We start from the raw sequence: 27942 nt of genomic DNA, 5'->3' as shown, positions 1-27942 counted from the left end.
CCTTTTCCTATAAGCTACGTCTCCTTTGACAAGCTAGTTATACTTTATGCTATGGACTTCTTAAGAAGCGAATATCCCTTTAAGTGAAAGCTTTTCTAAAAATACCCTTTAAATTTATTTTAAAAAATTGCATTTTCTCTTTAAATTCTGTAAATCTGAGCACTGCAAAAAAAAAAAAAAGAAAAAAGGGATGCCTTTCCTATCCATATAGTATTTTGGCAGTTTTTTGTACGTGAAATCTCGCGGGCCGTCGCTGTTGGCTGAGGATTGAGGGTTTTCAGTAATTAAACAACTACTTTTCATTTACGTGGCTCATCCCTTCCCCCCCGGTATATTAGTCACTGTGGTGCTGGCCAAGGCAGCAGCTGGTATCTCTCCTATCAGTGCTTTTATTTCAGCGGGGACCATAAATAATAAGCATGATACTTGTCGTGTATAATTGGTCTCCATATAATTACAGAGCGTAATATTTCATGCATGGAGAGTCAGCAGCGCGTATAAGCCGAAGTTACAACACGTGCACAAGCTGCTGTAGTTCCTGAGCCCCAGTGCTAGACCCGTAACACGGCGCCCCCACCATCTGTACAGTTATTTTTTTTCCATTTTGTATTTTTTTTTTTTTTTTATAAAGCCCCCATTGGTTTGGTCATGTGACCTTAACTCTTGGTCTAATTAGACCCAGCATATTTTTGAAAACATTTTTCTGATCTGTTAAGTTTTACTGGTTCATAAAAAAAAAAAAAAAAAGTTTAAAATTTTTTTAATTAAACTAAATTTATCAAAAAAATATCCATTGGCCATATTGGGAAAAAATACTACTTTTATTATAGGATTTTTTAGTGTGACTGAAAAAAAATTTTTTTTGCAGACAGAACATTTCCCACAGTAAGCGCTATTTTAGCAAAAATAAAAAATGTAAAACCTTGTCATGAAGGTGCACAAAATTTTAATAATGTACAAAAAAAAAAATCCTGTAGCTTTTTGATCAGTACACAAAAAGAAAAAAAAAAGCACAAAAAAATATGGTTGAAGTTGACCGTATGGAAAAAGTACCCAACGCCCGTTCAGGGATTCTTTGGAGATACCCAGTGAGGACAGTTGCAGCTCTTACCCAGACACCAACCCGCTTGGGTGGTGAAAATCGTGCAATAAAACAAAACAAAAAGACCACGAAAAATACAGAGCGCTACTGTAGAGTAAGCTTAAAGGGATCCTATCATTAAAACGCAATTTTTTATCACTAACACGTAGGAATAGCCTTAAGAAAGGCTATTCTTCTCCTACCTTTAGATGTCTTCTCCGTGCCGCTGTTCGGTACAAATCCCGATTTTCGTTGATATGCAAATGAGTTCTCTTGCAGCACTGGGGGCGAGCCCCAGCGTTCAAACAGCACTGGGGGCGTCCTCAATGCTGCGAGAGAACTCTCCAGCGCGGCCTCCATCTTCTTTAGGATCGGCCTCTTCACGCGTCTTTTTCCGGCACTGAGGGGTCAAACTTCTAGGCCTCGGGTAGAGCCGACTGTGCGGCCACAAGAAAAATGGCTGCTTTTACAGTAAATAAGCAGCCATTTTCTTGTGGCCTGTGGGCATGCGCAGTCGGCTCTGCCCGAGGCCTAGAAATTTGACCCCCCCAGTGCCGGAAGAAGACATGTGAAGAGGCCATTCCAGAAAAATATGGAGGCGGCGCTGGAGAGTTCTCTCGCAGCACTGGGGGCGGGCCCAATGCTGCGAGAGAACACATTTGCATACCGACGAAAACCAGGATTTGTACCAAACGGTACCGTGGAGAAGACATCTAAAGGTAGGAGAAGAATAGCCTTTCTTAAGGCTATTCCTATGTGTTAGTCACACAAAAAATGCGTTTTAATGATAGGATCCCTTTAATACTCTATTTAATAGGTTCCAAAAGGCAGTACAAAAGAGGGCTACGCGTTTCATCACCGGTCAGGTGTCTTCATCAGGCAAAGGAATAATTCAGATTGTCAGGGCATGGGAACCAAAGGTTTGGTTCCCTGGCAGTCTGAATTATTCCTTGGCCTGATGGTTGAAGTTGATGTGAGTGTTAGATAATAATTTTAAAAAAAGTTAAAAAAAATTAGAAATTTAAAATTGAATTATAAAAAAAAATTGCAATTGAAATAGCATGGAAAAAATACCATTTTTATTCTAGAATTTTTTATTATTTTTTTAAAGGGATTATGAAAAGCAAATTAATTTGTGAACGCTGAAACCTCTAATGATTTCCAAAATTAAAGAGCCATTTTGGTAAAAAAAAAAAAAAACCCCTCAAAAATATAAAACCCTAACTGCGATGAGAAAGCGCACATTTAATATCATATAACATACTGAAAAAAATAACTATTTGATCAGTACACATGAAAAAAACAAAAACACAAATTGTTCCAGTCAATAACAGAAAACAAAAACACAAATTGTTCCAGTCAATAACAGAAGTTACTTCTCTGTGTCTCCCGGATCGTCCAGTAAATAAAATTAGACAAACATACTGCGCCATTCATTACAGCGAGATCATTAGGTATGGAAATGGGAAACTACTCTGGGAAGATTGCCCAGACTCCCGCAGCCCGCCTGGCAGCGCTGCCATTGTGTCCCTAAATAGTACAATAAACAACCAGGCCTGGATTTTCTTCTGTATTCGTTTCCAGAGGTTGGAGCAGGAAGCTTCCTCTTAAAGGGATACGCTCATTAGGACAACACCTCTCCATATGCTAGTTGGATATTCAGGATATCTGACTGTAAGGCCAAGGATTAAAGGGATTCTATCATTAAAATGGTATTTTTACTCAGGAAAGGCTTTTCTTCTCCTACCTTTAGATGTCTTCTCCGCGCCGCTGTTCAGTAGAAATCCCAGTTTTATTCAGTATGCAAATGAGTTCTCTCGCAGCACTGGGGGCAGTCCTCAGCGCTCAAACAGCACTGGGGGCGTCCGCAATGCTGCGAGGGAAATCTCCAGCGCTGCCTCCATCTTCATTTGGAACGGCCTCTCTGCACATCTTCCGGCGCTGGGGTCAAACTTCTACGCATGCGCAGTCGGCCCTGCCATCGGGCAGAGCCGACTGCACGTGCCTGCAGCCATTTTTTTGTGGCCACTTACATGAGCGTACTTCACATGAACAGTACGCTCCTGTAGTTCAGCGGAGTACAGAGCGTAAGCAGCCACAAAAAAAATGGCCATGGGCATGTGCAGTTGGCTCTGCCCAAGGCCCGATGGCAGAGCCAGACTATGCATGTGTAGAAGTTTGACCCCAGCGCCAGAAGAAGATGCAGGGAGAGGCCGTTCCAGACGAAGATGGAGGCTGCGTTGGAGAGTTCTCTCACAGCATTGGGACGCCCCCAGTGCTGCGAGAGAACTCATTTGCATACTGAAGAAAACTGGGATCTCTACCGAACGGCGTCGCGGAGAAGACATCTAAAAGTAGGAAAAGAATAGCCTTTCTAAAGGCTATTCCTACGTGTTAGTGAGAAAAAATAGTATTTTAATGATAGAATCCCTTTAAAGCTCAGGTGTACTTGGGACATCAGTGGCAGACATACAAGGGAGGAGTGCAAATGGTAGAACATTTTTGTGAAAATTCAGATACAGCTGCCATTGTTGGGGATTGCCTATGTTAAGGTGAAATCCAAGTGTGTGGGGGTCTTGAGACCATTCTCAATTGGCCAAATTGGAAGACCACCATAAAGAGGTCCCAACTTCTCCAGGTGGCATGTGTGTGTTATTTATCTTGAGGACTTGTGAACCACTTACCCCATCATAACAGCTGATTATAGGATGCCCAAGCCTTTAGTAGTCGTAGTCAGATTGTCTCCAAACATCGTTACTTACTACAAACCTAAGAGGGCAATATGGTGGTGAAAAGATCAGATCCGTGGAGTTGTTGGAAAGGGCTCACGTACTCTAGAACTTCTTTAGCTTAGGTTTTTTTTTTCCAGAATATAGAGAACAAGAGTTTCCTTCTGAGTACAGTAGCCCAAGCTTTCCCCCGATCATACCCTGTTCTTATCCCAGTTACAACCTTTTATCTGTTATAAGAGCAGGTGGTGATGTCGGGAAAGTTTAATAAACAAAGCACTTCAGGCGCAGAGCGGGACATGCGGTAAGCCGTGCGGGACCTCAGAACAGGAGTTTAAAATCGGGAATGTCCCATGGAATTTGGGACGGTTGGGAGCTTTGCTATTAGGCCCTGAGACAAGCAGAGCCTGACAGGCATCCTATTATAATGGCTGATACAGTGTAGCAATCTAGCAGATAATTTTGTTCAGCTGCTGAAGTGTTGCGCTCACTGATCATTGTCTAAACGAGCAGGACTAGCTATGTACAGGGTTACTGACTGGGAATGGAGATAAGAGTCTTCTCAGTCACTGACAGCAAGCTGAGATCTATTTGCATTCCGCATGTGAACAGTTCCATGCGACTAGCCGTGCAGTGCATCGGCATCCAGTCGCGGCATTCCGCTCCGAAGAATGGGCCTAATCGGGAGGGAGCCTCGCGCCGCGGAATCCGCAGCAAGATAAGGTATGTCACTTCTTTTTTCCAGTACTAGTTAGCAGATAAAAGTAGCGAGTGGCTCTCAATGAAGTTAATGGGAGCTGTTTTTGGAGCTGGATTTTTGAGGTGGATTCCGCATCAAAATCCGCTCCAAAAAAACTCCTTGTGAACATATCTTTAGAAAGTTTTCTTTTATGCAATGAATAAAGTGGTTGTCCTGGATTTGAAGCAACCTCAGGGGTGAACGGGATGGGTATAAGACAAAACTCCTGGGTCTGACCCTGGTCCCCTTTCTGCTGAGACTTGATGGACCGGAAACGGAGATCCTACGTGACTGCGGAAATCAATCAGTGGCCTAAGCGATCGCCGGTTCTGTACCATCGACTGAAGACTCTGAACGGTCTCATCGGTCAAGTGAACCTCTCTACAGGCATCCTGGCCAACCCTGAGTTTGCTCCAAATCCTGAACAACCCCTTTAAGCTTTATTACGTATAGCTGGAGATCCCCTTTAACCTCTTCCTGCACCATGCTGTAAACATATAAGGTAACATACAGCGCTGGACATATTTAACCCCTTGATTATTATGTTCAGAAGTAACTGTGGTATGACGTATGGGGCATTAGCAGACTTTTTGGTGAAGTCTGGGGGTCCAGCACTGCCCCCTATAAAGGACCCCAGTGCAATATATCCAGACAGTCTGCGGAGTCCTTCCCTTGCTGGTCTCGCAGGCTCTCTACATTCTGGACTCGCTCACTTCTCAGCCGCGGCGGCTTTACTAGACTATTTTTCGGTTACACATCTTCGGCTTCCTGCAGGGCCATTACCAGCTGATTGAATGTCACAGTAAGGAGACCCCAGTGGATACTACTGAAAAGCCTTTCACGCCATAACTCTGATTGAGCGGTCTCCCCCGCCCAGCCCAGCTTCCTACAACTATGAAGTCCATTTATTTCAGACAATTTTCTCCTTTCTGTTGTGTAAATACAGCCGGAGATTGATCTCAAGGTAAAACCTTTGTGTCGTGGCGGTGAATTGTTCTGTTACTGCTTTAAGGGGGTCAGACGTCTGTGACACGTACAAGATCATGAAAAAGTAGAAGAGAATATGCTCCATACCGCAGGACGGTACCGCGGGCGTTTATGGATATACATAGACCCCCCCCTAAGGGTAATGATGGGTGCAGGAGGGATTATGCACAAGGTAGGCATGGAATATGGGGCACAACAGTGACAGGCACAGAATTCAGGTATACTCAAGTTAGTAGGCGCGGTAGAGACCACAACAGAGAGGTACAAAAATGGGGGTACCCAAGATAGGCACGATAGGGACCACAACAGGGACAGGAATAGATAGGAGGTATACCAATATAAGCACAGAGAGCGCACAATGGGAAAAACATATAGGGGGTATACACAATGTAGGTAGATAGCGTAGGCACAGAAACATTGTATACCAAGGATAGGCACAGAAGGGGGAACTCTAAGGGAAGGGATAGACTGAAGGTAAGCAATGAAGATGGCACAGTGGGACAGCCATAGCAAGCAACAGCTACAATGTCTCCCCCCTGTAGAATAATCGATGAACTACTGGAAAAGCCCACTGATTTTAATTTTAACTGTGCAATACTTCATTTCTCCTGCGGAGGCAGAACTCCTGCTGCTGGATTCCCCAACATACCACACCTGTATTCAGCTTATGTTTGGTGAACCATAAAGAGATTTCCAAAATGGAGAACCCCTTTAAAAGGTCACCTTTCATCACCTCCACTTACTCTGACTCTTTGTATACATCAAAAAGTGCTGCTCCACATATACCACTGCAGTTGGAATTTTTTCTATAGCCCCTACTGTTCCCGAGCAGTCAGTGCAGTTATTTTAGTAACCAGTATGTTCTCTGCTATCAGGTGGGCGGTCCTGAGTGGCAGCAGGTAGTCTGGGACCGCCCTGATAGTAGACAGCTTAATTAGCATACTGGGTGCTGAAACTTTCAACACTGGTTGTTTGGGAATGGTGGGGGCTAGAGAAAAAATTCCAACTGCGCCAGAATCAGTGGAGCGGCACCTATTGAAGGATGGTGAAAAGTTTTGGAGGAGGTGGTGAAAGGTCCTCTCTAAAGATGGACTCTTAGCTTCTATGGAAAATGTATAAAGATACTAGCAGGAGGACCCGGCTTCGCACGGGTATATCACATTTTATGTTTGTGTAGTGGCCCCATAAGAATTGTCCAATTTTGCACTGATGTATTTTGTACGTGCTTTGTGTGTATGTCCATAAGCGTCATGTGATTATGTGTATCTCATTTTGGATATCAGTGAAAAACCTGTGATCAGTTGTTATGGATACCTGGAGTAAAGCTGTATCTAATCCTTCCCCGTGTAGCACTGTGTTTAGACGCAAGTATCTAATCCTTGTTGGTGTGGTATTGTGTGAAGAGGCACGTATCTAATCCTCCGGCAAGTGAAACTGTGTGCAGACGTGCATATCTAATCTTACGGCATGTGGTACTGTGTGCAGACGCGCGTATCTAATCCTCTGGCGTGTGGTACTGTGTGCAGACGCGTGTATCTAATCCTCTGCGTTTGGTACTGTGTGCAGAAGCGCGTATCTAATACTCTGGCGTGTGGTACTGTGTGCAGACGTGTGTATGTAATCCTCTGGCATGTGGTACTGTGTGCAGACGCGCGTATCTAATCCTCCCCCGTGTGGTACTGTGTGCTGAGATGCGTTCGTAATTCTCTGGCATGTGGTACTGTGTGCAGAGGCATGTATCTAATCCTGCCTCATGTGGTACTGTGAGCAGACGCAGGTATCTAATCCTCATCTATGTGGTATTGTGTGCAGTGGCGTATATCTAATCCTCCAGCATGTGGTATTGTGTGGAGAGGCGCGTATCTAATACTCTGGTATGTGGTACTGTGTGCAGATGCACATATCTAATCCTCCCCTTGTGGTATTGTGTGCAGTGGCGTGTATCTAATCCTCCGGTGTGTGGTATTGTGTGAAGACGTGTGTATCTAATCCTCTGGCGTGTGATACTGTGTGCTGATCTGTGTATCTAATCCTCTGATGCGTGTATCTCAGTTTGGATATCAGTGTTGTATTGTGTATGTGGAGTGACCGTGTGTATTGCAGTTGGAATATGAGTGAAAGACTTGCAGGTTTGTATTGGCTAAGGGGGGGCATTGTGTTTGGAATGCTGTATCTCAGCAACGGTACGTCCGAGCGAGTTGGAGTCTCGTCTTAAACCTTCCCGGATACCTGAAGTATCTCTGTACCAAATTTGGTGAAGATCGGTCCAGTCGTTTGGTTTGCATTAGAGAACAGACAGATAGACAAGAATTTATTTTTATAATATAGAGAGATAGTTCTAAGGCTTTAGCTGTGATGATATAATCTACAACCCACACACATCGTCGCCTTCCATCATGTTATCAGAATCCAGATATTTTTGGATGTGGACGGCAAACATGTCAGATTTCTTCCGTGACAAATGCAGGTAGTCCAAATCCTTCCAGAATTTTCTGAATCAGTTTATTGTTATTTTTACCAAAATCCTTAATATTATGAGGAATAAAACCCCAACTATATTACAAATATCCGCCCCTCCTGCTGATATCATCCGTATATTACATTAGCCTCATTCTGGCCAAGTTTTTGTAATTCTGTCATTTATTTTTTCCAGAAGGAAAATGGTTAATAATATTAGATGGATCTACTTTTTACTTGGAAAAATTCCCATATATTTGCATATAATTGCAAGCATGACTTCATCCGCTCCGGCTCCAATGGAGAGCAGCCTGGAGTCTCTGTGGAAAAGAAGAAATATATGCTTATTAAAGGGGATGTTCATATTTTCAGGTGTATCATTTTTATAATGTTTCAGGTGTGCCAAAACATTTGTCTCCATTGCCCGGACACCAAAATTCTGTCTCAGCTGAATCCTCAACTAAGCTCACACCATTTTAAACTTGGTCGTTTTTGCACAAGAAAATCTGCACCATATACTTTTTGGACCCATAACTGTGTCAAAGTTAGACACTCCTAAACCCCGCCCATTCTGGGGCACATTTTTAGAAAGAGTCGTCATTTTCTGTTCTTTCGGGAGCACACTGACAGAAAAGTGACATTTGTACTGATAAACATGCCCCAATATTTCTTATTTGGTTCTTTTTTGGGTAAGGTGCAATCTTTTTGACCTTCAAGTTGCCTGAAGACTTCACTGCAGTTCTAAAGAAGTAAAAACACATAGGAGGAAGAAGAACAAAGGAGAAGAAGGAGAGAAGAGAAGAAGAAGATGAGAAGAAATGAAAGGAGAGGAGCTGTATGAGAGGAGAGGAGCTTTATGAGAGGAGAGGAGCTTTATGAGAGGAGAGGAGGAGAGGAGCTTTATGAAAGAGGAGAGGAGCTTTATGAGAGGAGAGGAGTTTTATGAGAGGAGAGGAGCTTTATGAAAGAGGAGGAGAGGAGCTTTATGAGAGGTGAGGAGGAGAGGAGCTTTATGAGAGGGGAGGAGAAGACCTTTATGAAAGAGGAAGAGAGGAGCTTTATGAGAGGTGAGGAACTCCTGTCTTTACTTCTTATCTGAGTGATTCCAGTCTATACTCCGTACACAAGTGGTGTCAGTCTACAATGAAGTCAACAGAGAGAGGAGGGGAGAGGAAGAATTGATGAGAGACGGGGACATGAGGCCATCTACAGAAGTCTGTCTGCTCTGAGGAACTCTCCTCTTTCTCTCTCTCTCCCCTCTCCATAGACTTCTATTGAACAGATTTGATCAGTGGCAGAAGGAGGCAAATGTGTGAGAATGAGGGAATGGTTCTTTACTAAAGTATTACAAAGCAAGTTATCAATTGCACTATGGATGTATGAAATGGATATTTACACTTTATGATCCTGAAGACCCATCCTGAAAAACCTCTGCTCATATAGGAACATGGCATATCACAGGATCCCTCCACCTGTGGCAGCAGGACTAAGCCAAGACAGGTGAAGCCACTGAATTTCTCCATTCACTAACAGCACAAGATGTCTTAAAAATAGTGAGAAATTAAAGGGGTTTCCTAGGCTAAAAATATTGACGGCTGATCCTAAAGATAGACCCCGTCAGATCTGATAACTAGTGGCTTGGCAGCCCCACTGATCAGCTGTTTTTAGCAGTTGATGCACAGAGAATGGATCAGGAAGAAGACAGCGCTGTTGTCTGGATAGTGGTGGAACTGAGTTACTGCAGCTTCAAATGAATGGAAGCTGATCTGCAGTACCAGGTCTGGCCACTACACAGAGCTTTCTACTTCCTGATCCATTGTCTGTGCATCAGATGCTGATCAGTGGGGGTGCCAGGTGTCAGACCCCCCCACTATTCTGATATTGCTGACCTATCCTCTGGATATTTTTAGCCCAGAAAACCCCTTTAATATATAAAACATATGGATTCAGTAGAACACTACTAAAGTGTAAGGATTGGGGGCGCTGTAAACTCGATCCACCGGCTCATGACCTCAGATGGGGTGGATACAAGTCGTGTCCTATTGCGACACCAGGTACAGATGCTAAATCAGCATATAAGCAGGGTCTGGCCGAGGTCACTTCCGGAAATGTACAAAATGTGAACAGATCATTAAATTATTGGAAAAGGAGCCGCTCAGAATCTCCTGACCTCCCCCGCGTGTCCTGTGAAGGTCACCATCCCGCACCCTAGACCTGTAATATCCAATGCCGAGGTCGCAACAGGCAGCGAAAACTACCAGGTTTCATAAAACAGTTTCCTAATGTGTCCTAGTAATAATGAAGGGGGGGGAATCGAATCATTTACAGTCAACGGATAGAAAAATATTTGTGAACTGAAGCAAAAAGGACAAGTGGGTGACGGCATCGAATTGGGGGGAGGGGGGGGCCGTGCCAGGCACTACCTATAGGCGGCCGTGCTGGAATGTATCACGAGATGAGATACCGACCTGGAAATCCCGACCGCTATCATAACTCGTGAGGTTGTGAAACTGCATCTGATGCTGGAATTTTCCCTTCAGTGTGTAGAAGTGTGAACAGTGATGTAATATTTATTATACCGTCCCCTCCCCGGGCTGCAAAAATATCCGAGTTGCAACATGGACGTCGGCTTTATCACTGTATTACAAGGGTCAGACCGCTTTGTAATGAGACGATTTTTTGGCGGTCTTCCAAAAATGAATCTGCCCAAAACGGCCCTTAAAGGAAAAGTCTGGGCATAACGTATACCATGGGTCTAACCGAAAGACACGACAACCAATCACAACGCAGCTTTTATGTTTCCAAAGCACTATGGGAAATGAAAGCTGCTCTGTGATTGGTTGCTATGGGTAATGAAGGCTACATTCACATCTTACAGGTGGATTGCTAAAATAGCGGATACATGTGGGGCCCAACAGACCCCGCTGACTATAATGGAGTCCGTTGGGTGTCCGATGCGTTTAGACTGAAAGCAGACGATGACAATGTTGTGCTGTAGGAGACTCAGGCATAGGTGTGAATGTAGGCCAAGATGGTTTTCTTTTAGGCTTCGTTTACATCTGCTTTGGAGTCTCCATCGCAGATTCCGCCGAAAATCGGCGCAGATAAAAGTCCTGCACGGAGGACAATCGTTGGACCCCAGTATAGTCGATTTTAAGCACCCAATACACCAATTAGACTCTATATTGTCAAGTGGGCGGTCTTGACTACATCGTTTGGTTCCCATGGCAGATACGAATGAACCTAGCCTTAGACAGTTGTCACAATACTGGACCAATGTGTTATAGCTAGTGAGGGGGCGGAGCATGCTATAGGGAGTGAGAGGGCGGAGCATGCTATAGGGAGTGAGAGGGCGGAGCATGATATAGGGAGTGACGGGGCGGAGCATGATATAGGGAGTGACGGGGCGGAGCATGATATAGGGAGTGACGGGGCGGAGCATGATATAGGGAGTGACGGGGCGGAGCATGATATAGGGAGTGAGAGGGCGGAGCATGATATAGGGAGTGACGGGGCGGAGCATGATATAGGGAGTGACGGGGCGGAGCATGATATAGGGAGTGAGAGGGCAGAGCATGATATAGGGAGTGACGGGGCGGAGCATGATATAGGGAGTGACGGGGCGGAGCATGATATAGGGAGTGAGAGGGCAGAGCATGATATAGGGAGTGACGGGGCGGAGCATGATATAGGGAGTGACGGGGCGGAGCATGATATAGGGAGTGAGAGGGCGGAGCATGATATAGGGAGTGACGGGGCGGAGCATGATATAGGGAGTGACGGGGCGGAGCATGATATAGGGAGTGAGAGGGCGGAGCATGATATAGGGAGTGAGAGGGCGGAGCATGATATAGTGAGTGACGGGGCGGAGCATGATATAGGGAGTGATGGGGCGGAGCATGATATAGGGAGTGAGAGGGCGGAGCATGATATAGGGAGTGAGAGGGCGGAGCATGATATAGGGAGTGACGGGGCGGAGCATGATATAGGGAGTGACGGGGCGGAGCATGATATAGGGAGTGACGGGGCGGAGCATGATATAGGGAGTGACGGGGCGGAGCATGATATAGGGAGTGAGAGGGCGGAGCATGATATAGGGAGTGAGAGGGCGGAGCATGATATAGGGAGTGACGGGGCGGAGCATGATATAGGGAGTGACGGGGCGGAGCATGATATAGGGAGTGAGAGGGCGGAGCATGATATAGGGAGTGAGAGGGCGGAGCATGATATAGGGAGTGAGAGGGCGGAGTATGATATAGGGAGTGACGGGGCGGAGCATGATATAGGGAGTGAGAGGGCGGAGCATGATATAGGGAGTGACGGGGCGGAGCATGATATAGGGAGTGACGGGGCGGAGCATGATATAGGGAGTGACGGGGCGGAGCATGATATAGGGCGTGACGGGGCGGAGCATGATATAGGGAGTGAGAGGGCGGAGCATGATATAGGGAGTGACGGGGCGGAGCATGATATAGGGAGTGACGGGGCGGAGCATGATATAGGGAGTGAGAGGGCGGAGCATGATATAGGGAGTGACGGGGCGGAGCATGATATAGGGAGTGACGGGGCGGAGCATGATATAGGGAGTGAGAGGGCGGAGCATGATATAGGGCGTGATGGGGCGGAGCATGATATAGGGAGTGAGAGGGCGGAGCATGATATAGGGAGTGACGGGGCGGAGCATGATATAGGGAGTGAGAGGGCGGAGCATGATATAGGGAGTGACGGGGCGGAGCATGATATAGGGAGTGACGGGGCGGAGCATGATATAGGGAGTGAGAGGGCGGAGCATGATATAGGGCGTGACGGGGCGGAGCATGATATAGGGAGTGAGAGGGCGGAGCATGATATAGGGAGTGACGGGGCGGAGCATGATATAGGGAGTGACGGGGCGGAGCATGATATAGGGAGTGACGGGGCGGAGCATGATATAGGGAGTGACGGGGCGGAACATGATATAGGGAGTGAGAGGGCGGAGCATGATATAGGGAGTGACGGGGCGGAGCATGATATAGGGAGTGACGGGGCGGAGCATGATATAGGGAGTGAGAGGGCGGAGCATGATATAGGGAGTGAGAGGGCGGAGCATGATATAGGGCGTGACGGGGCGGAGCATGATATAGGGAGTGACGGGGCGGAGCATGATATAGGGAGTGAGAGGGCGGAGCATGATATAGGGCGTGATGGGGCGGAGCATGATATAGGGAGTGAGAGGGCGGAGCATGATATAGGGAGTGAGAGGGCGGAGCATGATATAGGGAGTGAGAGGGCGGAGCATGATATAGGGAGTGAGAGGGCGGAGCATGATATAGGGAGTGACGGGGCGGAGCATGATATAGGGAGTGACGGGGCGGAGCATGATATAGGGAGTGAGAGGGCGGAGCATGATATAGGGCGTGACGGGGCGGAGCATGATATAGGGAGTGAGAGGGCGGAGCATGATATAGGGAGTGACGGGGCGGAGCATGATATAGGGAGTGACGGGGCGGAGCATGATATAGGGAGTGACGGGGCGGAGCATGATATAGGGAGTGACGGGGCGGAGCATGATATAGGGAGTGAGAGGGCGGAGCATGATATAGGGAGTGAGAGGGCGGAGCATGATATAGGGAGTGAGAGGGCGGAGCATGATATAGGGAGTGACGGGGCGGAGCATGATATAGGGAGTGACGGGGCGGAGCATGATATAGGGAGTGAGAGGGCGGAGCATGATATAGGGCGTGACGGGGCGGAGCATGATATAGGGAGTGAGAGGGCGGAGCATGATATAGGGAGTGAGAGGGCGGAGCATGATATAGGGAGTGACGGGGCGGAGCATGATATAGGGAGTGAGAGGGCGGAGCATGATATAGGGAGTGAGAGGGCGGAGCATGATATAGGGAGTGAGAGGGCGGAGCATGATATAGGGAGTGACGGGGCGGAGCATGATATAGGGAGTGAGAGGGCGGAGCATGATATAGGGAGTGACGGGGCGGAGCATGATATAGGGAGTGAGAGGGCGGAGCATGATATAGGGAGTGACGGGGCGGAGCATGATATAGGGAGTGACGGGCGGAGCATGATATAGGGAGTGAGAGGGCAGAGCATGATATAGGGAGTGACGGGGCGGAGCATGATATAGGGCGTGACGGGGCGGAGCATGATATAGGGAGTGAGAGGGCGGAGCATGATATAGGGAGTGACGGGGCGGAGCATGATATAGGGAGTGACGGGGCGGAGCATGATATAGGGAGTGAGAGGGCGGAGCATGATATAGGGAGTGAGGGGGCGGAGCATGATATAGGGAGTGAGAGGGCGGAGCATGATATAGGGAGTGACGGGGCGGAGCATGATATAGGGAGTGACGGGCGGAGCATGATATAGGGAGTGAGAGGGCAGAGCATGATATAGGGAGTGACGGGGCGGAGCATGATATAGGGAGTGACGGGGCGGAGCATGATATAGGGAGTGACGGGGCGGAGCATGATATAGGGAGTGAGAGGGCGGAGCATGATATAGGGCGTGACGGGGCGGAGCATGATATAGGGAGTGAGAGGGCGGAGCATGATATAGGGAGTGAGAGGGCGGAGCATGATATAGGGAGTGAGAGGGCGGAGCATGATATAGGGAGTGAGAGGGCGGAGCATGATATAGGGAGTGAGAGGGCGGAGCATGATATAGGGAGTGAGAGGGCGGAGCATGATATAGGGAGTGAGAGGGCGGAGCATGATATAGGGAGTGACGGGGCGGAGCATGATATAGGGAGTGACGGGGCGGAGCATGATATAGGGAGTGACGGGGCGGAGCATGATATAGGGAGTGACGGGGCGGAGCATGATATAGGGAGTGAGAGGGCGGAGCATGATATAGGGAGTGAGAGGGCGGAGCATGATATAGGGAGTGAGAGGGCGGAGCATGATATAGGGAGTGAGAGGGCGGAGCATGATATAGGGAGTGAGAGGGCGGAGCATGATATAGGGAGTGAGAGGGCGGAGCATGATATAGGGAGTGACGGGGCGGAGCATGATATAGGGAGTGAGAGGGCGGAGCATGATATAGGGAGTGACGGGGCGGAGCATGATATAGGGCGTGAGAGGGCGGAGCATGATATAGGGAGTGAGAGGGCGGAGCATGATATAGGGCGTGACGGGGCGGAGCATGATATAGGGAGTGACGGGGCGGAGCATGATATAGGGAGTGAGAGGGCGGAGCATGATATAGGGCGTGACGGGGCGGAGCATGATATAGGGAGTGAGAGGGCGGAGCATGATATAGGGAGTGAGGGGGCGGAGCATGATATAGGGAGTGACGGGGCGGAGCATGATATAGGGAGTGACGGGGCGGAGCATGATATAGGGAGTGAGAGGGCGGAGCATGATATAGGGAGTGAGAGGGCGGAGCATGATATAGGGAGTGAGAGGGCGGAGCATGATATAGGGAGTGAGAGGGCGGAGCATGATATAGGGAGTGACGGGGCGGAGCATGATATAGGGAGTGACGGGGCGGAGCATGATATAGGGAGTGAGAGGGCGGAGCATGATATAGGGCGTGACGGGGCGGAGCATGATATAGGGAGTGAGAGGGCGGAGCATGATATAGGGAGTGACGGGGCGGAGCATGATATAGGGAGTGACGGGGCGGAGCATGATATAGGGAGTGACGGGGCGGAGCATGATATAGGGAGTGAGAGGGCGGAGCATGATATAGGGAGTGACGGGGCGGAGCATGATATAGGGAGTGACGGGCAGAGCATGATATAGGGAGTGAGAGGGCGGAGCATGATATAGGGAGTGACGGGGCGGAGCATGATATAGGGAGTGACGGGGCGGAGCATGATATAGGGAGTGACGGGGCGGAGCATGATATAGGGAGTGAGAGGGCGGAGCATGATATAGGGCGTGACGGGGCGGAGCATGATATAGGGAGTGAGAGGGCGGAGCATGATATAGGGAGTGAGAGGGCGGAGCATGATATAGGGAGTGAGAGGGCGGAGCATGATATAGGGAGTGAGAGGGCGGAGCATGATATAGGGAGTGAGAGGGCGGAGCATGATATAGGGAGTGAGAGGGCGGAGCATGATATAGGGAGTGAGAGGGCGGAGCATGATATAGGGAGTGAGAGGGCGGAGCATGATATAGGGAGTGAGAGGGCGGAGCATGATATAGGGAGTGAGAGGGCGGAGCATGATATAGGGAGTGAGAGGGCGGAGCATGATATAGGGAGTGAGAGGGCGGAGCATGATATAGGGAGTGAGAGGGCGGAGCATGATATAGGGAGTGAGAGGGCGGAGCATGATATAGGGAGTGAGAGGGCGGAGCATGATATAGGGAGTGACGGGGCGGAGCATGATATAGGGAGTGAGAGGGCGGAGCATGATATAGGGAGTGAGAGGGCGGAGCATGATATAGGGAGTGAGAGGGCGGAGCATGATATAGGGAGTGAGAGGGCGGAGCATGATATAGGGAGTGACGGGGCGGAGCATGATATAGGGAGTGAGAGGGCGGAGCATGATATAGGGAGTGAGAGGGCGGAGCATGATATAGGGAGTGAGAGGGCGGAGCATGATATAGGGAGTGACGGGGCGGAGCATGATATAGGGAGTGACGGGGCGGAGCATGATATAGGGAGTGACGGGGCGGAGCATGATATAGGGAGTGACGGGGCGGAGCATGATATAGGGAGTGAGAGGGCGGAGCATGATATAGGGAGTGACGGGGCGGAGCATGATATAGGGAGTGACGGGCAGAGCATGATATAGGGAGTGAGAGGGCGGAGCATGATATAGGGAGTGAGAGGGCGGAGCATGATATAGGGCGTGACGGGGCGGAGCATGATATAGGGAGTGACGGGGCGGAGCATGATATAGGGAGTGAGAGGGCGGAGCATGATATAGGGCGTGACGGGGCGGAGCATGATATAGGGAGTGAGAGGGCGGAGCATGATATAGGGAGTGAGAGGGCGGAGCATGATATAGGGAGTGAGAGGGCGGAGCATGATATAGGGAGTGACGGGGCGGAGCATGATATAGGGAGTGAGAGGGCGGAGCATGATATAGGGAGTGAGAGGGCGGAGCATGATATAGGGAGTGAGAGGGCGGAGCATGATATAGGGAGTGAGAGGGCGGAGCATGATATAGGGAGTGAGAGGGCGGAGCATGATATAGGGAGTGACGGGGCGGAGCATGATATAGGGAGTGAGAGGGCGGAGCATGATATAGGGAGTGACGGGGCGGAGCATGATATAGGGAGTGAGAGGGCGGAGCATGATATAGGGAGTGAGAGGGCGGAGCATGATATAGGGAGTGAGGGGGCGGAGCATGATATAGGGAGTGAGGGGGCGGAGCATGATATAGGGAGTGAGAGGGCGGAGCATGATATAGGGAGTGAGAGGGCGGAGCATGATATAGGGAGTGAGAGGGCGGAGCATGATATAGGGAGTGAGAGGGCGGAGCATGATATAGGGCGTGACGGGGCGGAGCATGATATAGGGAGTGACGGGGCGGAGCATGATATAGGGAGTGAGAGGGCGGAGCATGATATAGGGCGTGACGGGGCGGAGCATGATATAGGGAGTGAGAGGGTGGAGCATGATATAGGGAGTGACGGGGCGGAGCATGATATAGGGAGTGACGGGGCGGAGCATGATATAGGGAGTGACGGGGCGGAGCATGATATAGGGAGTGAGAGGGCGGAGCATGATATAGGGAGTGAGAGGGCGGAGCATGATATAGGGAGTGAGAGGGCGGAGCATGATATAGGGAGTGAGAGGGCGGAGCATGATATAGGGAGTGACGGGGCGGAGCATGATATAGGGAGTGACGGGGCGGAGCATGATATAGGGAGTGAGAGGGCGGAGCATGATATAGGGCGTGACGGGGCGGAGCATGATATAGGGAGTGAGAGGGCGGAGCATGATATAGGGAGTGACGGGGCGGAGCATGATATAGGGAGTGAGAGGGCGGAGCATGATATAGGGAGTGACGGGGCGGAGCATGATATAGGGAGTGACGGGCAGAGCATGATATAGGGAGTGAGAGGGCGGAGCATGATATAGGGAGTGAGAGGGCGGAGCATGATATAGGGAGTGACGGGGCGGAGCATGATATAGGGAGTGACGGGGCGGAGCATGATATAGGGAGTGAGAGGGCGGAGCATGATATAGGGCGTGACGGGGCGGAGCATGATATAGGGAGTGAGAGGGCGGAGCATGATATAGGGAGTGACGGGGCGGAGCATGATATAGGGAGTGAGAGGGCGGAGCATGATATAGGGAGTGACGGGGCGGAGCATGATATAGGGAGTGACGGGCAGAGCATGATATAGGGAGTGAGAGGGCGGAGCATGATATAGGGAGTGACGGGGCGGAGCGTGATATAGGGAGTGACGGGGCGGAGCATGATATAGGGAGTGAGAGGGCGGAGCATGATATAGGGAGTGAGAGGGCGGAGCATGATATAGGGAGTGAGAGGGCGGAGCATGATATAGGGAGTGAGAGGGCGGAGCATGATATAGGGAGTGAGAGGGCGGAGCATGATATAGGGAGTGAGAGGGCGGAGCATGATATAGGGAGTGAGAGGGCGGAGCATGATATAGGGAGTGAGAGGGCGGAGCATGATATAGGGAGTGAGAGGGCGGAGCATGATATAGGGAGTGAGAGGGCGGAGCATGATATAGGGAGTGAGAGGGCGGAGCATGATATAGGGAGTGAGAGGGCGGAGCATGATATAGGGAGTGAGAGGGCGGAGCATGATATAGGGAGTGAGAGGGCGGAGCATGATATAGGGAGTGAGAGGGCGGAGCATGATATAGGGAGTGAGAGGGCGGAGCATGATATAGGGAGTGAGAGGGCGGAGCATGATATAGGGAGTGAGAGGGCGGAGCATGATATAGGGAGTGAGAGGGCGGAGCATGATATAGGGAGTGACGGGGCGGAGCATGATATAGGGAGTGAGAGGGCGGAGCATGATATAGGGAGTGAGAGGGCGGAGCATGATATAGGGAGTGAGAGGGCGGAGCATGATATAGGGAGTGAGAGGGCGGAGCATGATATAGGGAGTGAGAGGGCGGAGCATGATATAGGGAGTGAGAGGGCGGAGCATGATATAGGGAGTGAGAGGGCGGAGCATGATATAGGGAGTGAGAGGGCGGAGCATGATATAGGGAGTGAGAGGGCGGAGCATGATATAGGGAGTGAGAGGGCGGAGCATGATATAGGGAGTGAGAGGGCGGAGCATGATATAGGGAGTGAGAGGGCGGAGCATGATATAGGGAGTGAGAGGGCGGAGCATGATATAGGGAGTGAGAGGGCGGAGCATGATATAGGAAGTGAGAGGGCGGAGCATGATATAGGGAGTGACGGGGCGGAGCATGATATAGGGAGTGAGAGGGCGGAGCATGATATAGGGAGTGAGAGGGCGGAGCATGATATAGGGAGTGAGAGGGCGGAGCATGATATAGGGAGTGACGGGGCGGAGCATGATATAGGGAGTGAGAGGGCGGAGCATGATATAGGGAGTGAGAGGGCGGAGCATGATATAGGGAGTGAGAGGGCGGAGCATGATATAGGGAGTGAGAGGGCGGAGCATGATATAGGGCGTGACGGGGTGGAGCATGATATAGGGAGTGAGAGGGCGGAGCATGATATAGGGAGTGAGAGGGCGGAGCATGATATAGGGAGTGAGAGGGCGGAGCATGATATAGGGAGTGAGGGCGGAGCATGATATAGGGAGTGAGAGGGCGGAGCATGATATAGGGAGTGAGAGGGCGGAGCATGATATAGGGAGTGAGAGGGCGGAGCATGATATAGGGAGTGAGAGGGCGGAGCATGATATAGGGAGTGAGAGGGCGGAGCATGATATAGGGAGTGAGAGGGCGGAGCATGATATAGGGAGTGAGAGGGCGGAGCATGATATAGGGAGTGAGAGGGCGGAGCATGATATAGGGAGTGAGAGGGCGGAGCATGATATAGGGAGTGAGAGGGCGGAGCATGATATAGGGAGTGAGAGGGCGGAGCATGATATAGGGAGTGAGAGGGCGGAGCATGATATAGGGAGTGAGAGGGCGGAGCATGATATAGGGAGTGACGGGGCGGAGCATGATATAGGGAGTGAGAGGGCGGAGCATGATATAGGGAGTGAGAGGGCGGAGCATGATATAGGGAGTGAGAGGGCGGAGCATGATATAGGGAGTGAGAGGGCGGAGCATGATATAGGGAGTGAGAGGGCGGAGCATGATATAGGGAGTGACGGGGCGGAGCATGATATAGGGAGTGAGAGGGCGGAGCATGATATAGGGAGTGAGAGGGCGGAGCATGATATAGGGAGTGAGGGGGCGGAGCATGATATAGGGAGTGAGGGGGCGGAGCATGATATAGGGAGTGAGAGGGCGGAGCATGATATAGGGAGTGAGAGGGCGGAGCATGATATAGGTATGCAAAAAACACTTCTCATGCTCCGCCCCCTCAAGACTGGCCATGACAATTTATGAAACTGTTGCCCATAGTAACCAATCACAGAGCAACTTTAATTCCTTACGGTGTTCTTTACATGTGATTGGTTGCTAGGCAACAGAAGTTTTTTAGTTTCCGACAGTTTCATAAATCTGCCCCAACGAATCAACTTTGCTTGGACTGTTCCTTTAAGGAATTAAAGGACATGATTATATTTTACCAGTAATCCTTAGATGGCTCTACAAGTGCCCGCCGGATGACACCAGGGACCATCGGACTTACCTATAAAACCTGCTGACGAGAACCTCATTGGTGAAGCCCATCCCCCCCCAGAACTGCAGGCAGCTGTCACTCAGCTCTCTCGCCAAACGCCCCGCCTTTAGCTTGGCCATGGAGGCTAACCGGGTGACGTCATTCCCATCAATGTATAATCCTATAAAAAAAATACACATAACAAGAAACAGATCAAATCCGTTGTAGTTAGTGATCAGGGTGCCCCTTAAAGGGGGTCTCCTCCCAGCCTATGAGTACAGCACATCCCGCCACGCCATTGACAGACGAAAGCCCTGCCAGAAACATGTTTTAGGCTGGGGTACCCCTCTAAAGAGGTCTAGCCCTATTAGTACACATGGATGCGCACTTGGGACCCTTCTCTATGAGCCAGAATGGGGAGTCCTGACATACCCGAACCCCCCATGTACTGTATGGACAGTCAGTCATAGGAATGGCCGCCATGTAATAACATATTTCTCCAGTAGTGGCCGCTATAGAGGAAATGCCGTACAACTCATTCTATGCCTCCTGCACCTCAAACACATCCAAATCCTCACTATATGAGTCTCCTCTGCACTGTAGAGTAATACCTGGACATCCCCTTTAAGAGTCACTTTGGGGCAGTCATAGTATATATATACATTGTGTTAATCCCACAAGCAGCAGAGAACTGCAAACCTAGAGCTACAATACTTCATTCATTTCCTGGTACAGATTTAATCTTATACACAAGTCACAGCAAAAGCTGCACCGACAGAGACCCAGCTTAGCTAAGAACATAAGAAAATATACAACACTGCACTCAGATTATTGTGCAATGTCTGCAGTAAACACGACATCTCCCACAATCCACAGAATATACTCTGTACCAGCAGGGGGCTTCCAGGGAGACACAGATCTGCTGGCCCGATGCCTTTACAACAGGACTGGAGTATGAGACCTCGAATATTCCAGCCCACAGGAGGACTCACCGACGGTGCGATGCAGCAGAGACCTCAGAAGCTCCACCTCGGTGCTCAGCTCCGCCAGACGAAAGTGCACGACCTGGTTATCCAACAATGGCTGGTTGAAGATTTTTCTGTCTCTTGTGTAATTGATGGTGTCTTGTATGAGGTTCTCCATGGGAGTCAACACTGAAATAAGAATCTAGGCATTACAATGTTATAGTATATTCTGTATACTACAGGGGGGCCCCGGGGACAGGAGGGCCCGGGTCAGGCTGACGTCATCACATCTGCTAATAGGCAAGGAGAACCGGACAAAATATTTGTCAAATTTTGAGAAATAACAACAAGGAAATTCAAAGAAATTATATATATATATGGAATACAGACCCCAGACAAGACCCCTAAACTAATACAGACCCCAGACCAGACCCCTAAACTAATACAGACCCCAGACCAGACCCCTAAACTAATACAGACCCCAGACCAGACCCCTAAACTAATACAGACCCCAGACCAGACCCCTTAAACTAATACAGACCCCAGACCAGACCCCCTAAACTAATACAGACCCCTGACCAGACCCCTAAACTAATACAGACCACAGACCAGACCCCTAAACTAATACAGACCCCAGACCAGACCCCTAAACTAATACAGACCCCAGACCAGACCCCTAAACTAATACAGACCCCAGACCAGACCCCTAAACTTATACAGACCCCAGACCAGACCCCTAAACTAATTCAGACCCCAGACCAGACCCCCTAAACTAATACAGACCCCAGACCAGACCCCTAAACTAATACAGACCGCAGACCAGACCCCTAAACTAATACAGACCCCAGACCAGACCCCCTAAACTAATACAGACCCCAGACCAGACCCCTAAACTAATACAGACCGCAGACCAGACCCCTAAACTAATACAGACCCCAGACCAGACCCCTAACCTAATACAGACCCCAGACCAGACCCCTAAACTAATTCAGACCCCAGACCGGACCCCTAAACTAATACAGACCCCAGACCAGACCCCTAAACTAATACAGACCCCAGACAAGACCCCTAAACTAATACAGACCCCAGACCAGACCCCTAAACTAATACAGACCCCAGACCAGACCCCTAAACTAATACAGACCCCAGACCAGACCCCTTAAACTAATACAGACCCCAGACCAGACCCCCTAAACTAATACAGACCCCTGACCAGACCCCTAAACTAATACAGACCCCAGACCAGACCCCCTAAACTAATACAGACCCCAGACCAGACCCCTAAACTAATGCAGACCAGACCCCTAAACTAATACAGACCCCAGACCAGACCCCTAACCTAATACAGACCCCAGACCAGACCCCTAAACTAATACAGACCCCAGACCAGACCCCTAAACTAATACAGACCCCAGACCAGACCTCTAAACTAATACAGACCCCAGACCAGACCCCTAAACTAATACAGACCCCAGACCAGGCTCCTATACACATATATGTCCCCAACCAGAAGCCATAAATAAATGCCGACCCTTACACTAACAATAACACAATACAGAACAATAAGAGTTTACATTCTGAAATATCTGAAAAGGGAAAGTTTCCTTGGCAGTGATTTAGTGAATTAGCAGATTCCTTTACTCCACTGAACAGATTGTCTTAGCAGATAAGAGCGCTCCTGATGTCATCGCCGCCTCCTGTATATACATCAGGACCTCAGGAAGTGGCGGCATCACAAAATCCTGACATGTGGAGATTTGTCACAATCACTACACGGGAAACAAGTGGCAAGAAAGTGGAAGGAGTTTTAGGGTCAATTTGACAAAATTCCATTCACTTTCCTTCCACTCAACAGACTACACTGCAGAGTAGATGGAGGAATGCTGAGCAACAATATTGTAGGGGGTCACATTACTAAGACTATACAGGCTGTGATTAAATAAAAAAAAAATAATAAAAAATCACAAAAGTGCAATGCAAATATGTAGAGTAAAAAATGAGTCTGGTTATTAGGTCCTGCCAGAGGCCACCTAGCGGCGCAAAAATAGGAATAATAAGATCAATAAAATCAGATACCCAAATACCGGCTTTCAAATAGGACCTCTCACCATCTCCACCAACTTTATCTCTAGCCCCTACCATTCTTGAGCAATCAGTTTTGGCATTTGATGTGCCAACTAGACTCCCTAATGTCAAGTGGGTGGTATCAGGCTGGAGCAACAAGGGGGCGTGATTCAGAGGTCCAATCAGAAGCAGGAAGTATCAACTATTTCAGTCTAGCCACTTCTCCCTCCTGCCTGACACCACCCACTTGCCATTAGGGAGTCTAGTTACCATAACTAACTGCACTGATTGCTCAGGAATGGTGAGGGCTAGAGGAAAAATTCCAACCATGCAGGAATCAGTGGAGGGGCAGCTGTTTAGGGTGAGAACCCACAAATTCTTACACTTCTACCTTCTACTTCCTGCAAAAAAATAGACCCTCATACAGCTTTGTCAAGAGAAAACCAAAAAGTTACGGGAAAACATATTGTTAAAGATCCAAAACAGACTGGCCCTTAAAGGGTTAAGAAAAATCTGTGTGTCTTGAAATTGTGACAGATACACAAAAATAGAAAAGCTTAAGAAAAGGGTCAAATACTCTCTGGGGGAGGGGGGAGAGGTGTGAAAAGCAGCGTGAAGGGTTAACTCTGAGCTCTGGCTGGGTGTGTCGGGGCTGTCTGCAGTGAAATGAGACAAAAATGAGCAATTCTCATGGTGACGTCCATGTGTCACCTCCAGTCTACGCCGGACATCACGCGCCACATCTGTAGGATACTCAGCCCTGTCTCACAGTGACGCGGTGCCCTTTAAGACGTCGTACCACTTCAGATTTTTCCTACTATCTCAGACAGATATTCCCTGGTCGCTGACAGCTCAGCGGAACGCCGGCCGTGCACGTCATTGCAAGAAAGTCTGAGCTACTATTAATATCCCACCTGGACGAGGAAACGTCTAATCGCCCGGGATTAGGAAATGGAATAATATTCCTGGGTCATAAGAATAACTTGACAAGAGGCCTCGGCCACATCTAGGGTTGAGTTATCGGGTTCGGAAAAGATCGTATCCCGATCGGCGATCGAGCAAATTTCACGATCGGGATCGGCTGGAAAATGATCAGAAATCGGATTTTGAAATCTCAAGATTGGCTTAACCCTAAAAGTGACTTTTCCCATAGAGAAGCATTGACTAGGGTTGAGCGATCAGGATCAAGAAAGATCGGATCCCGATCAGTGATCGAGCAAATTTCACGATCGCGATCGACTGGAAAATGATCGGAAATCGGATTTTAAAATCGATCCTAAAGTCTCAAGATCAGCTCACTCCTAGTCACATCACTTCCCACCTCTCATACTGAAACTACAACTCCCAGCATGCCCTGACAGCCTGCGGTCCGCAGCACTAGAGGTCGGCGACCACTACTTACCGTTAGCTGCGCCCCACATTCTCTCCTCCTGGAACTGCAGCATCTGGTAGATGAACCCCATTCCTTCCTCGCCTATCAGATATTTACTGGGCACCCTGACGTCCTCGAAAAATATCTGCGCTGTGTCCGACGACTTCATTCCCATTTTGTCGATTTTCTTTGTCACGTGGACACCTAGAGAGAGAAAAATAATTACAATTTTTGGATTATTGGATTTTCCCAATGCAAGTCAATGGGATTTTTTTACTACTCGGAGATCAGATTTTAAAAACAATCCTATTCACTATACAGCATGGAATCTAACAATTGAACGCTTTAATTGTTAGAATCCACGCTGTGTAGTGATTTTTTTTAATCCTCTGGCTACTTAGTCCCCCCTGGTGTCCACTTACCTGCAGAGATGGCTGCTCCGGTGCCCGGTGTTCTCATTCTTCTTCGCCTCCCTGCCCCCGCCTCCCAGGTTAGGAGAGTGTGGGCGGGTACTGGAGGGGAGATGTCACGTCTACACGCCCTGTACCCGCCCCCACTCTCCTAAGCCACAAGCCCCGCCTTCTTCCTAGGTCTTTAACACTACCCTGGGAGACGGGGGCAGCGAGGTGAAGAAGAACGAGAACACCGGGCACCGGAGCAGCCATCTCTGCAGGTAAGTAGCTACTAGAGATGTTAGCTAGTCTCCCATTAGAATGAATGGACGCAGCCGGCGCGCAGGGGGTTAATGCTGTGTGCCGGCTGCTTCCATTCGTTCGTATGGAACGGCAGCGGAGCCTTCACACTGAGTATACACTCTGCTCATCTTCAACCACCCTGCAGTCAGGCATTGCAAGGAGCGGGTGGGGATGGTCACGTCCCTTTAAGTCTTAGATATGGCAGCTTAGGGAGGGTATTCCTGGCTCGCCACATGTGATCCAATACATGCCATAAGATAATGTAAAGCTCTGACCCACATACTATAAGTCTATGTAGTACATTCCTGGGCGATGCCTCATCACAGTTGGCAGAATACAGATAAGACGTGAGATCACAAGCAGCAGATAAGCCCCATTCTGGGAATCTATAGGCAGGATCATGTGACCACCGGCACGGTCCCTATATCAATAACCTGTTGTATATGAGTCACCATGAGTCAGGTCATACGTGGTGGTGAGCGGCAGGTGAGACAAGAGATCACAATGCGGCACAGACCTCAGAACAAGGCTCTCCTGTTACCTGCAGTCAATAACCAGGACGCCACTACAGACGTGAGGGGTTAATCATATGTCACTCATCGGACACGGGTGAAATCGCAACAAATTCTACTGAAAACGTGTAAGACATAGATTGAAATTAAAGAGTACCTAACGTTTCCAGGGACTTTTTAGGACAGGATCTTGTGTTTGTGTGCATGAGGACTAGCACTATGTCTGGACATTATATCACAAGTATTCTGCAGTTTTAGCAGTTTTCCCCTCTACAGGCTTTCCTTGGCTTGGTGGGAGGAGTCTGGCTGCTATAATGTCTCCCATACACTTAACAGAGAAGATGAGATCCTGCTCCCTAACTCTCTCTCACTCACTCAGAAGCAATAGCATATAGGACATTATAGAGAAGCACTGAGCAGTGTGGAAGAAATAAAGCACTTGAGGTCAGATAGAAACTTACTAGTAGCTGCAACAGGAAATATCTTATTTCTCACTCCGCCCCTCCTTCCCCCCTTCTGTGCCCCCTCCTCATAGACTTAATGGGAAAAATAACGTTTTAACAGTGCATTGCAAGCTTTATTCCTAATATATAACCAGGCCCCCTAGAGCACTACCACTACGTCTCACGGTCACAAGACAGACTTCACTCTAGCCTATGGACATGCCGCCAAAGTAGCGTGAAATCTGTGATGTCACATACAGCCGGCCCACCACCAGGGAGAGCAGCGGGCACAGACATCCGGCACCCTGTAAAGGTAATAATAGAGGCTGAGGGCACCTGGATATATTAGAATGAAGGTTCATGCAGTGCACGGATTCAAGTTTTCCAAATATCTCGGGTTCAGCCAAGCCTAAAATTTTTGGGGGTCATCACTCGAACCATTAGATCTTAATCTTTAGATGCGCCCCAAATAACCATTGACGTCAAACAGAAGACGACCCAGTTGTTGGACCCCCATTTATTATCCACCTGGCTAAAATATCCCTTTAAGAACTGGGTATTTTCAGTAGACGCCACGGAATATAAGTCGCGTATTTTCTAGAAGGATGCACGTACCGGGAGTCTTCATGGGAAGACATAGGAGGGATTTATTTTTGTGAGCGGGGCCGTCACTTGTGTTTGTAAGGAGACACATCCAGTCGGCCTGGCAGCCATTCGTGATCCACATCTTACTGCCATTGATGATATAGTCGTCGCCTTTTCTCACGGCTTTAGTCTTAATACCTTTAAAGAGGAAAATACAAATTAGAATCAGAATATGAGATAGAGGAGATGTACAATACAATGGAATATACACATATAGTGATGAAACATATATTGGGTCCCGTCTAGACAACGCTCTGTGAGCTCAGCAACATATCTCTCTGCTAGCTCGCTACAATGTGGCCGTCTCTATTTCAAACTATTTATCTCAGGCTAAGTTCACACTAGCGTCAGGTTTCCCTGTTTTGGGTCCACACGGGGACCCCAGACTAGAGACTATAATGGGGTCCGCCGGGTTTCCACAAGTCACAAAACATGCAATTCAATTTCTCTGACGCCTCCTAAGGTGCAAATAGCAATATTGTAAATCTACCACCAGGAAATGTTACCAGGACACTGGAGGTCACTGACATAGATGGCTGGTAAACATTTATATCACAACTTCCAATGTAATTCAC

At 48.9% G+C, this 27942-nt stretch overlaps 1 protein-coding gene across 1 annotated transcript in view; it reads right to left on the bottom strand.

Annotated features, from left to right (window-relative positions):
* Nucleotides 1-7838: 7838 nt before the first annotated feature.
* LOC142200987 (putative acyl-CoA dehydrogenase 6) overlaps nucleotides 7839-27942 on the bottom strand; it is a 63668-nt gene continuing 43564 nt past the window's right edge. Inside the window, exons 6-10 of the mRNA XM_075271773.1 lie at nucleotides 27338-27505; nucleotides 25103-25276; nucleotides 21664-21825; nucleotides 20702-20852; nucleotides 7839-8313 (exon numbers count right to left, since the gene is read on the bottom strand). Of these exons, the coding sequence (XP_075127874.1) occupies nucleotides 8220-8313; nucleotides 20702-20852; nucleotides 21664-21825; nucleotides 25103-25276; nucleotides 27338-27505 (749 nt within the window). The 3' untranslated portion in view covers nucleotides 7839-8219. The remainder of the gene's footprint in view (nucleotides 8314-20701; nucleotides 20853-21663; nucleotides 21826-25102; nucleotides 25277-27337; nucleotides 27506-27942) is intronic.

The sequence above is a fragment of the Leptodactylus fuscus genome, chromosome 4 (assembly GCF_031893055.1).
Source record: "Leptodactylus fuscus isolate aLepFus1 chromosome 4, aLepFus1.hap2, whole genome shotgun sequence".
In the NCBI taxonomy this organism is placed as follows: domain Eukaryota; kingdom Metazoa; phylum Chordata; class Amphibia; order Anura; family Leptodactylidae; genus Leptodactylus; species Leptodactylus fuscus.
Note: the sequence above shows the minus strand (reverse complement) of the source record. Positions and strands in the feature narration are given on the sequence as shown.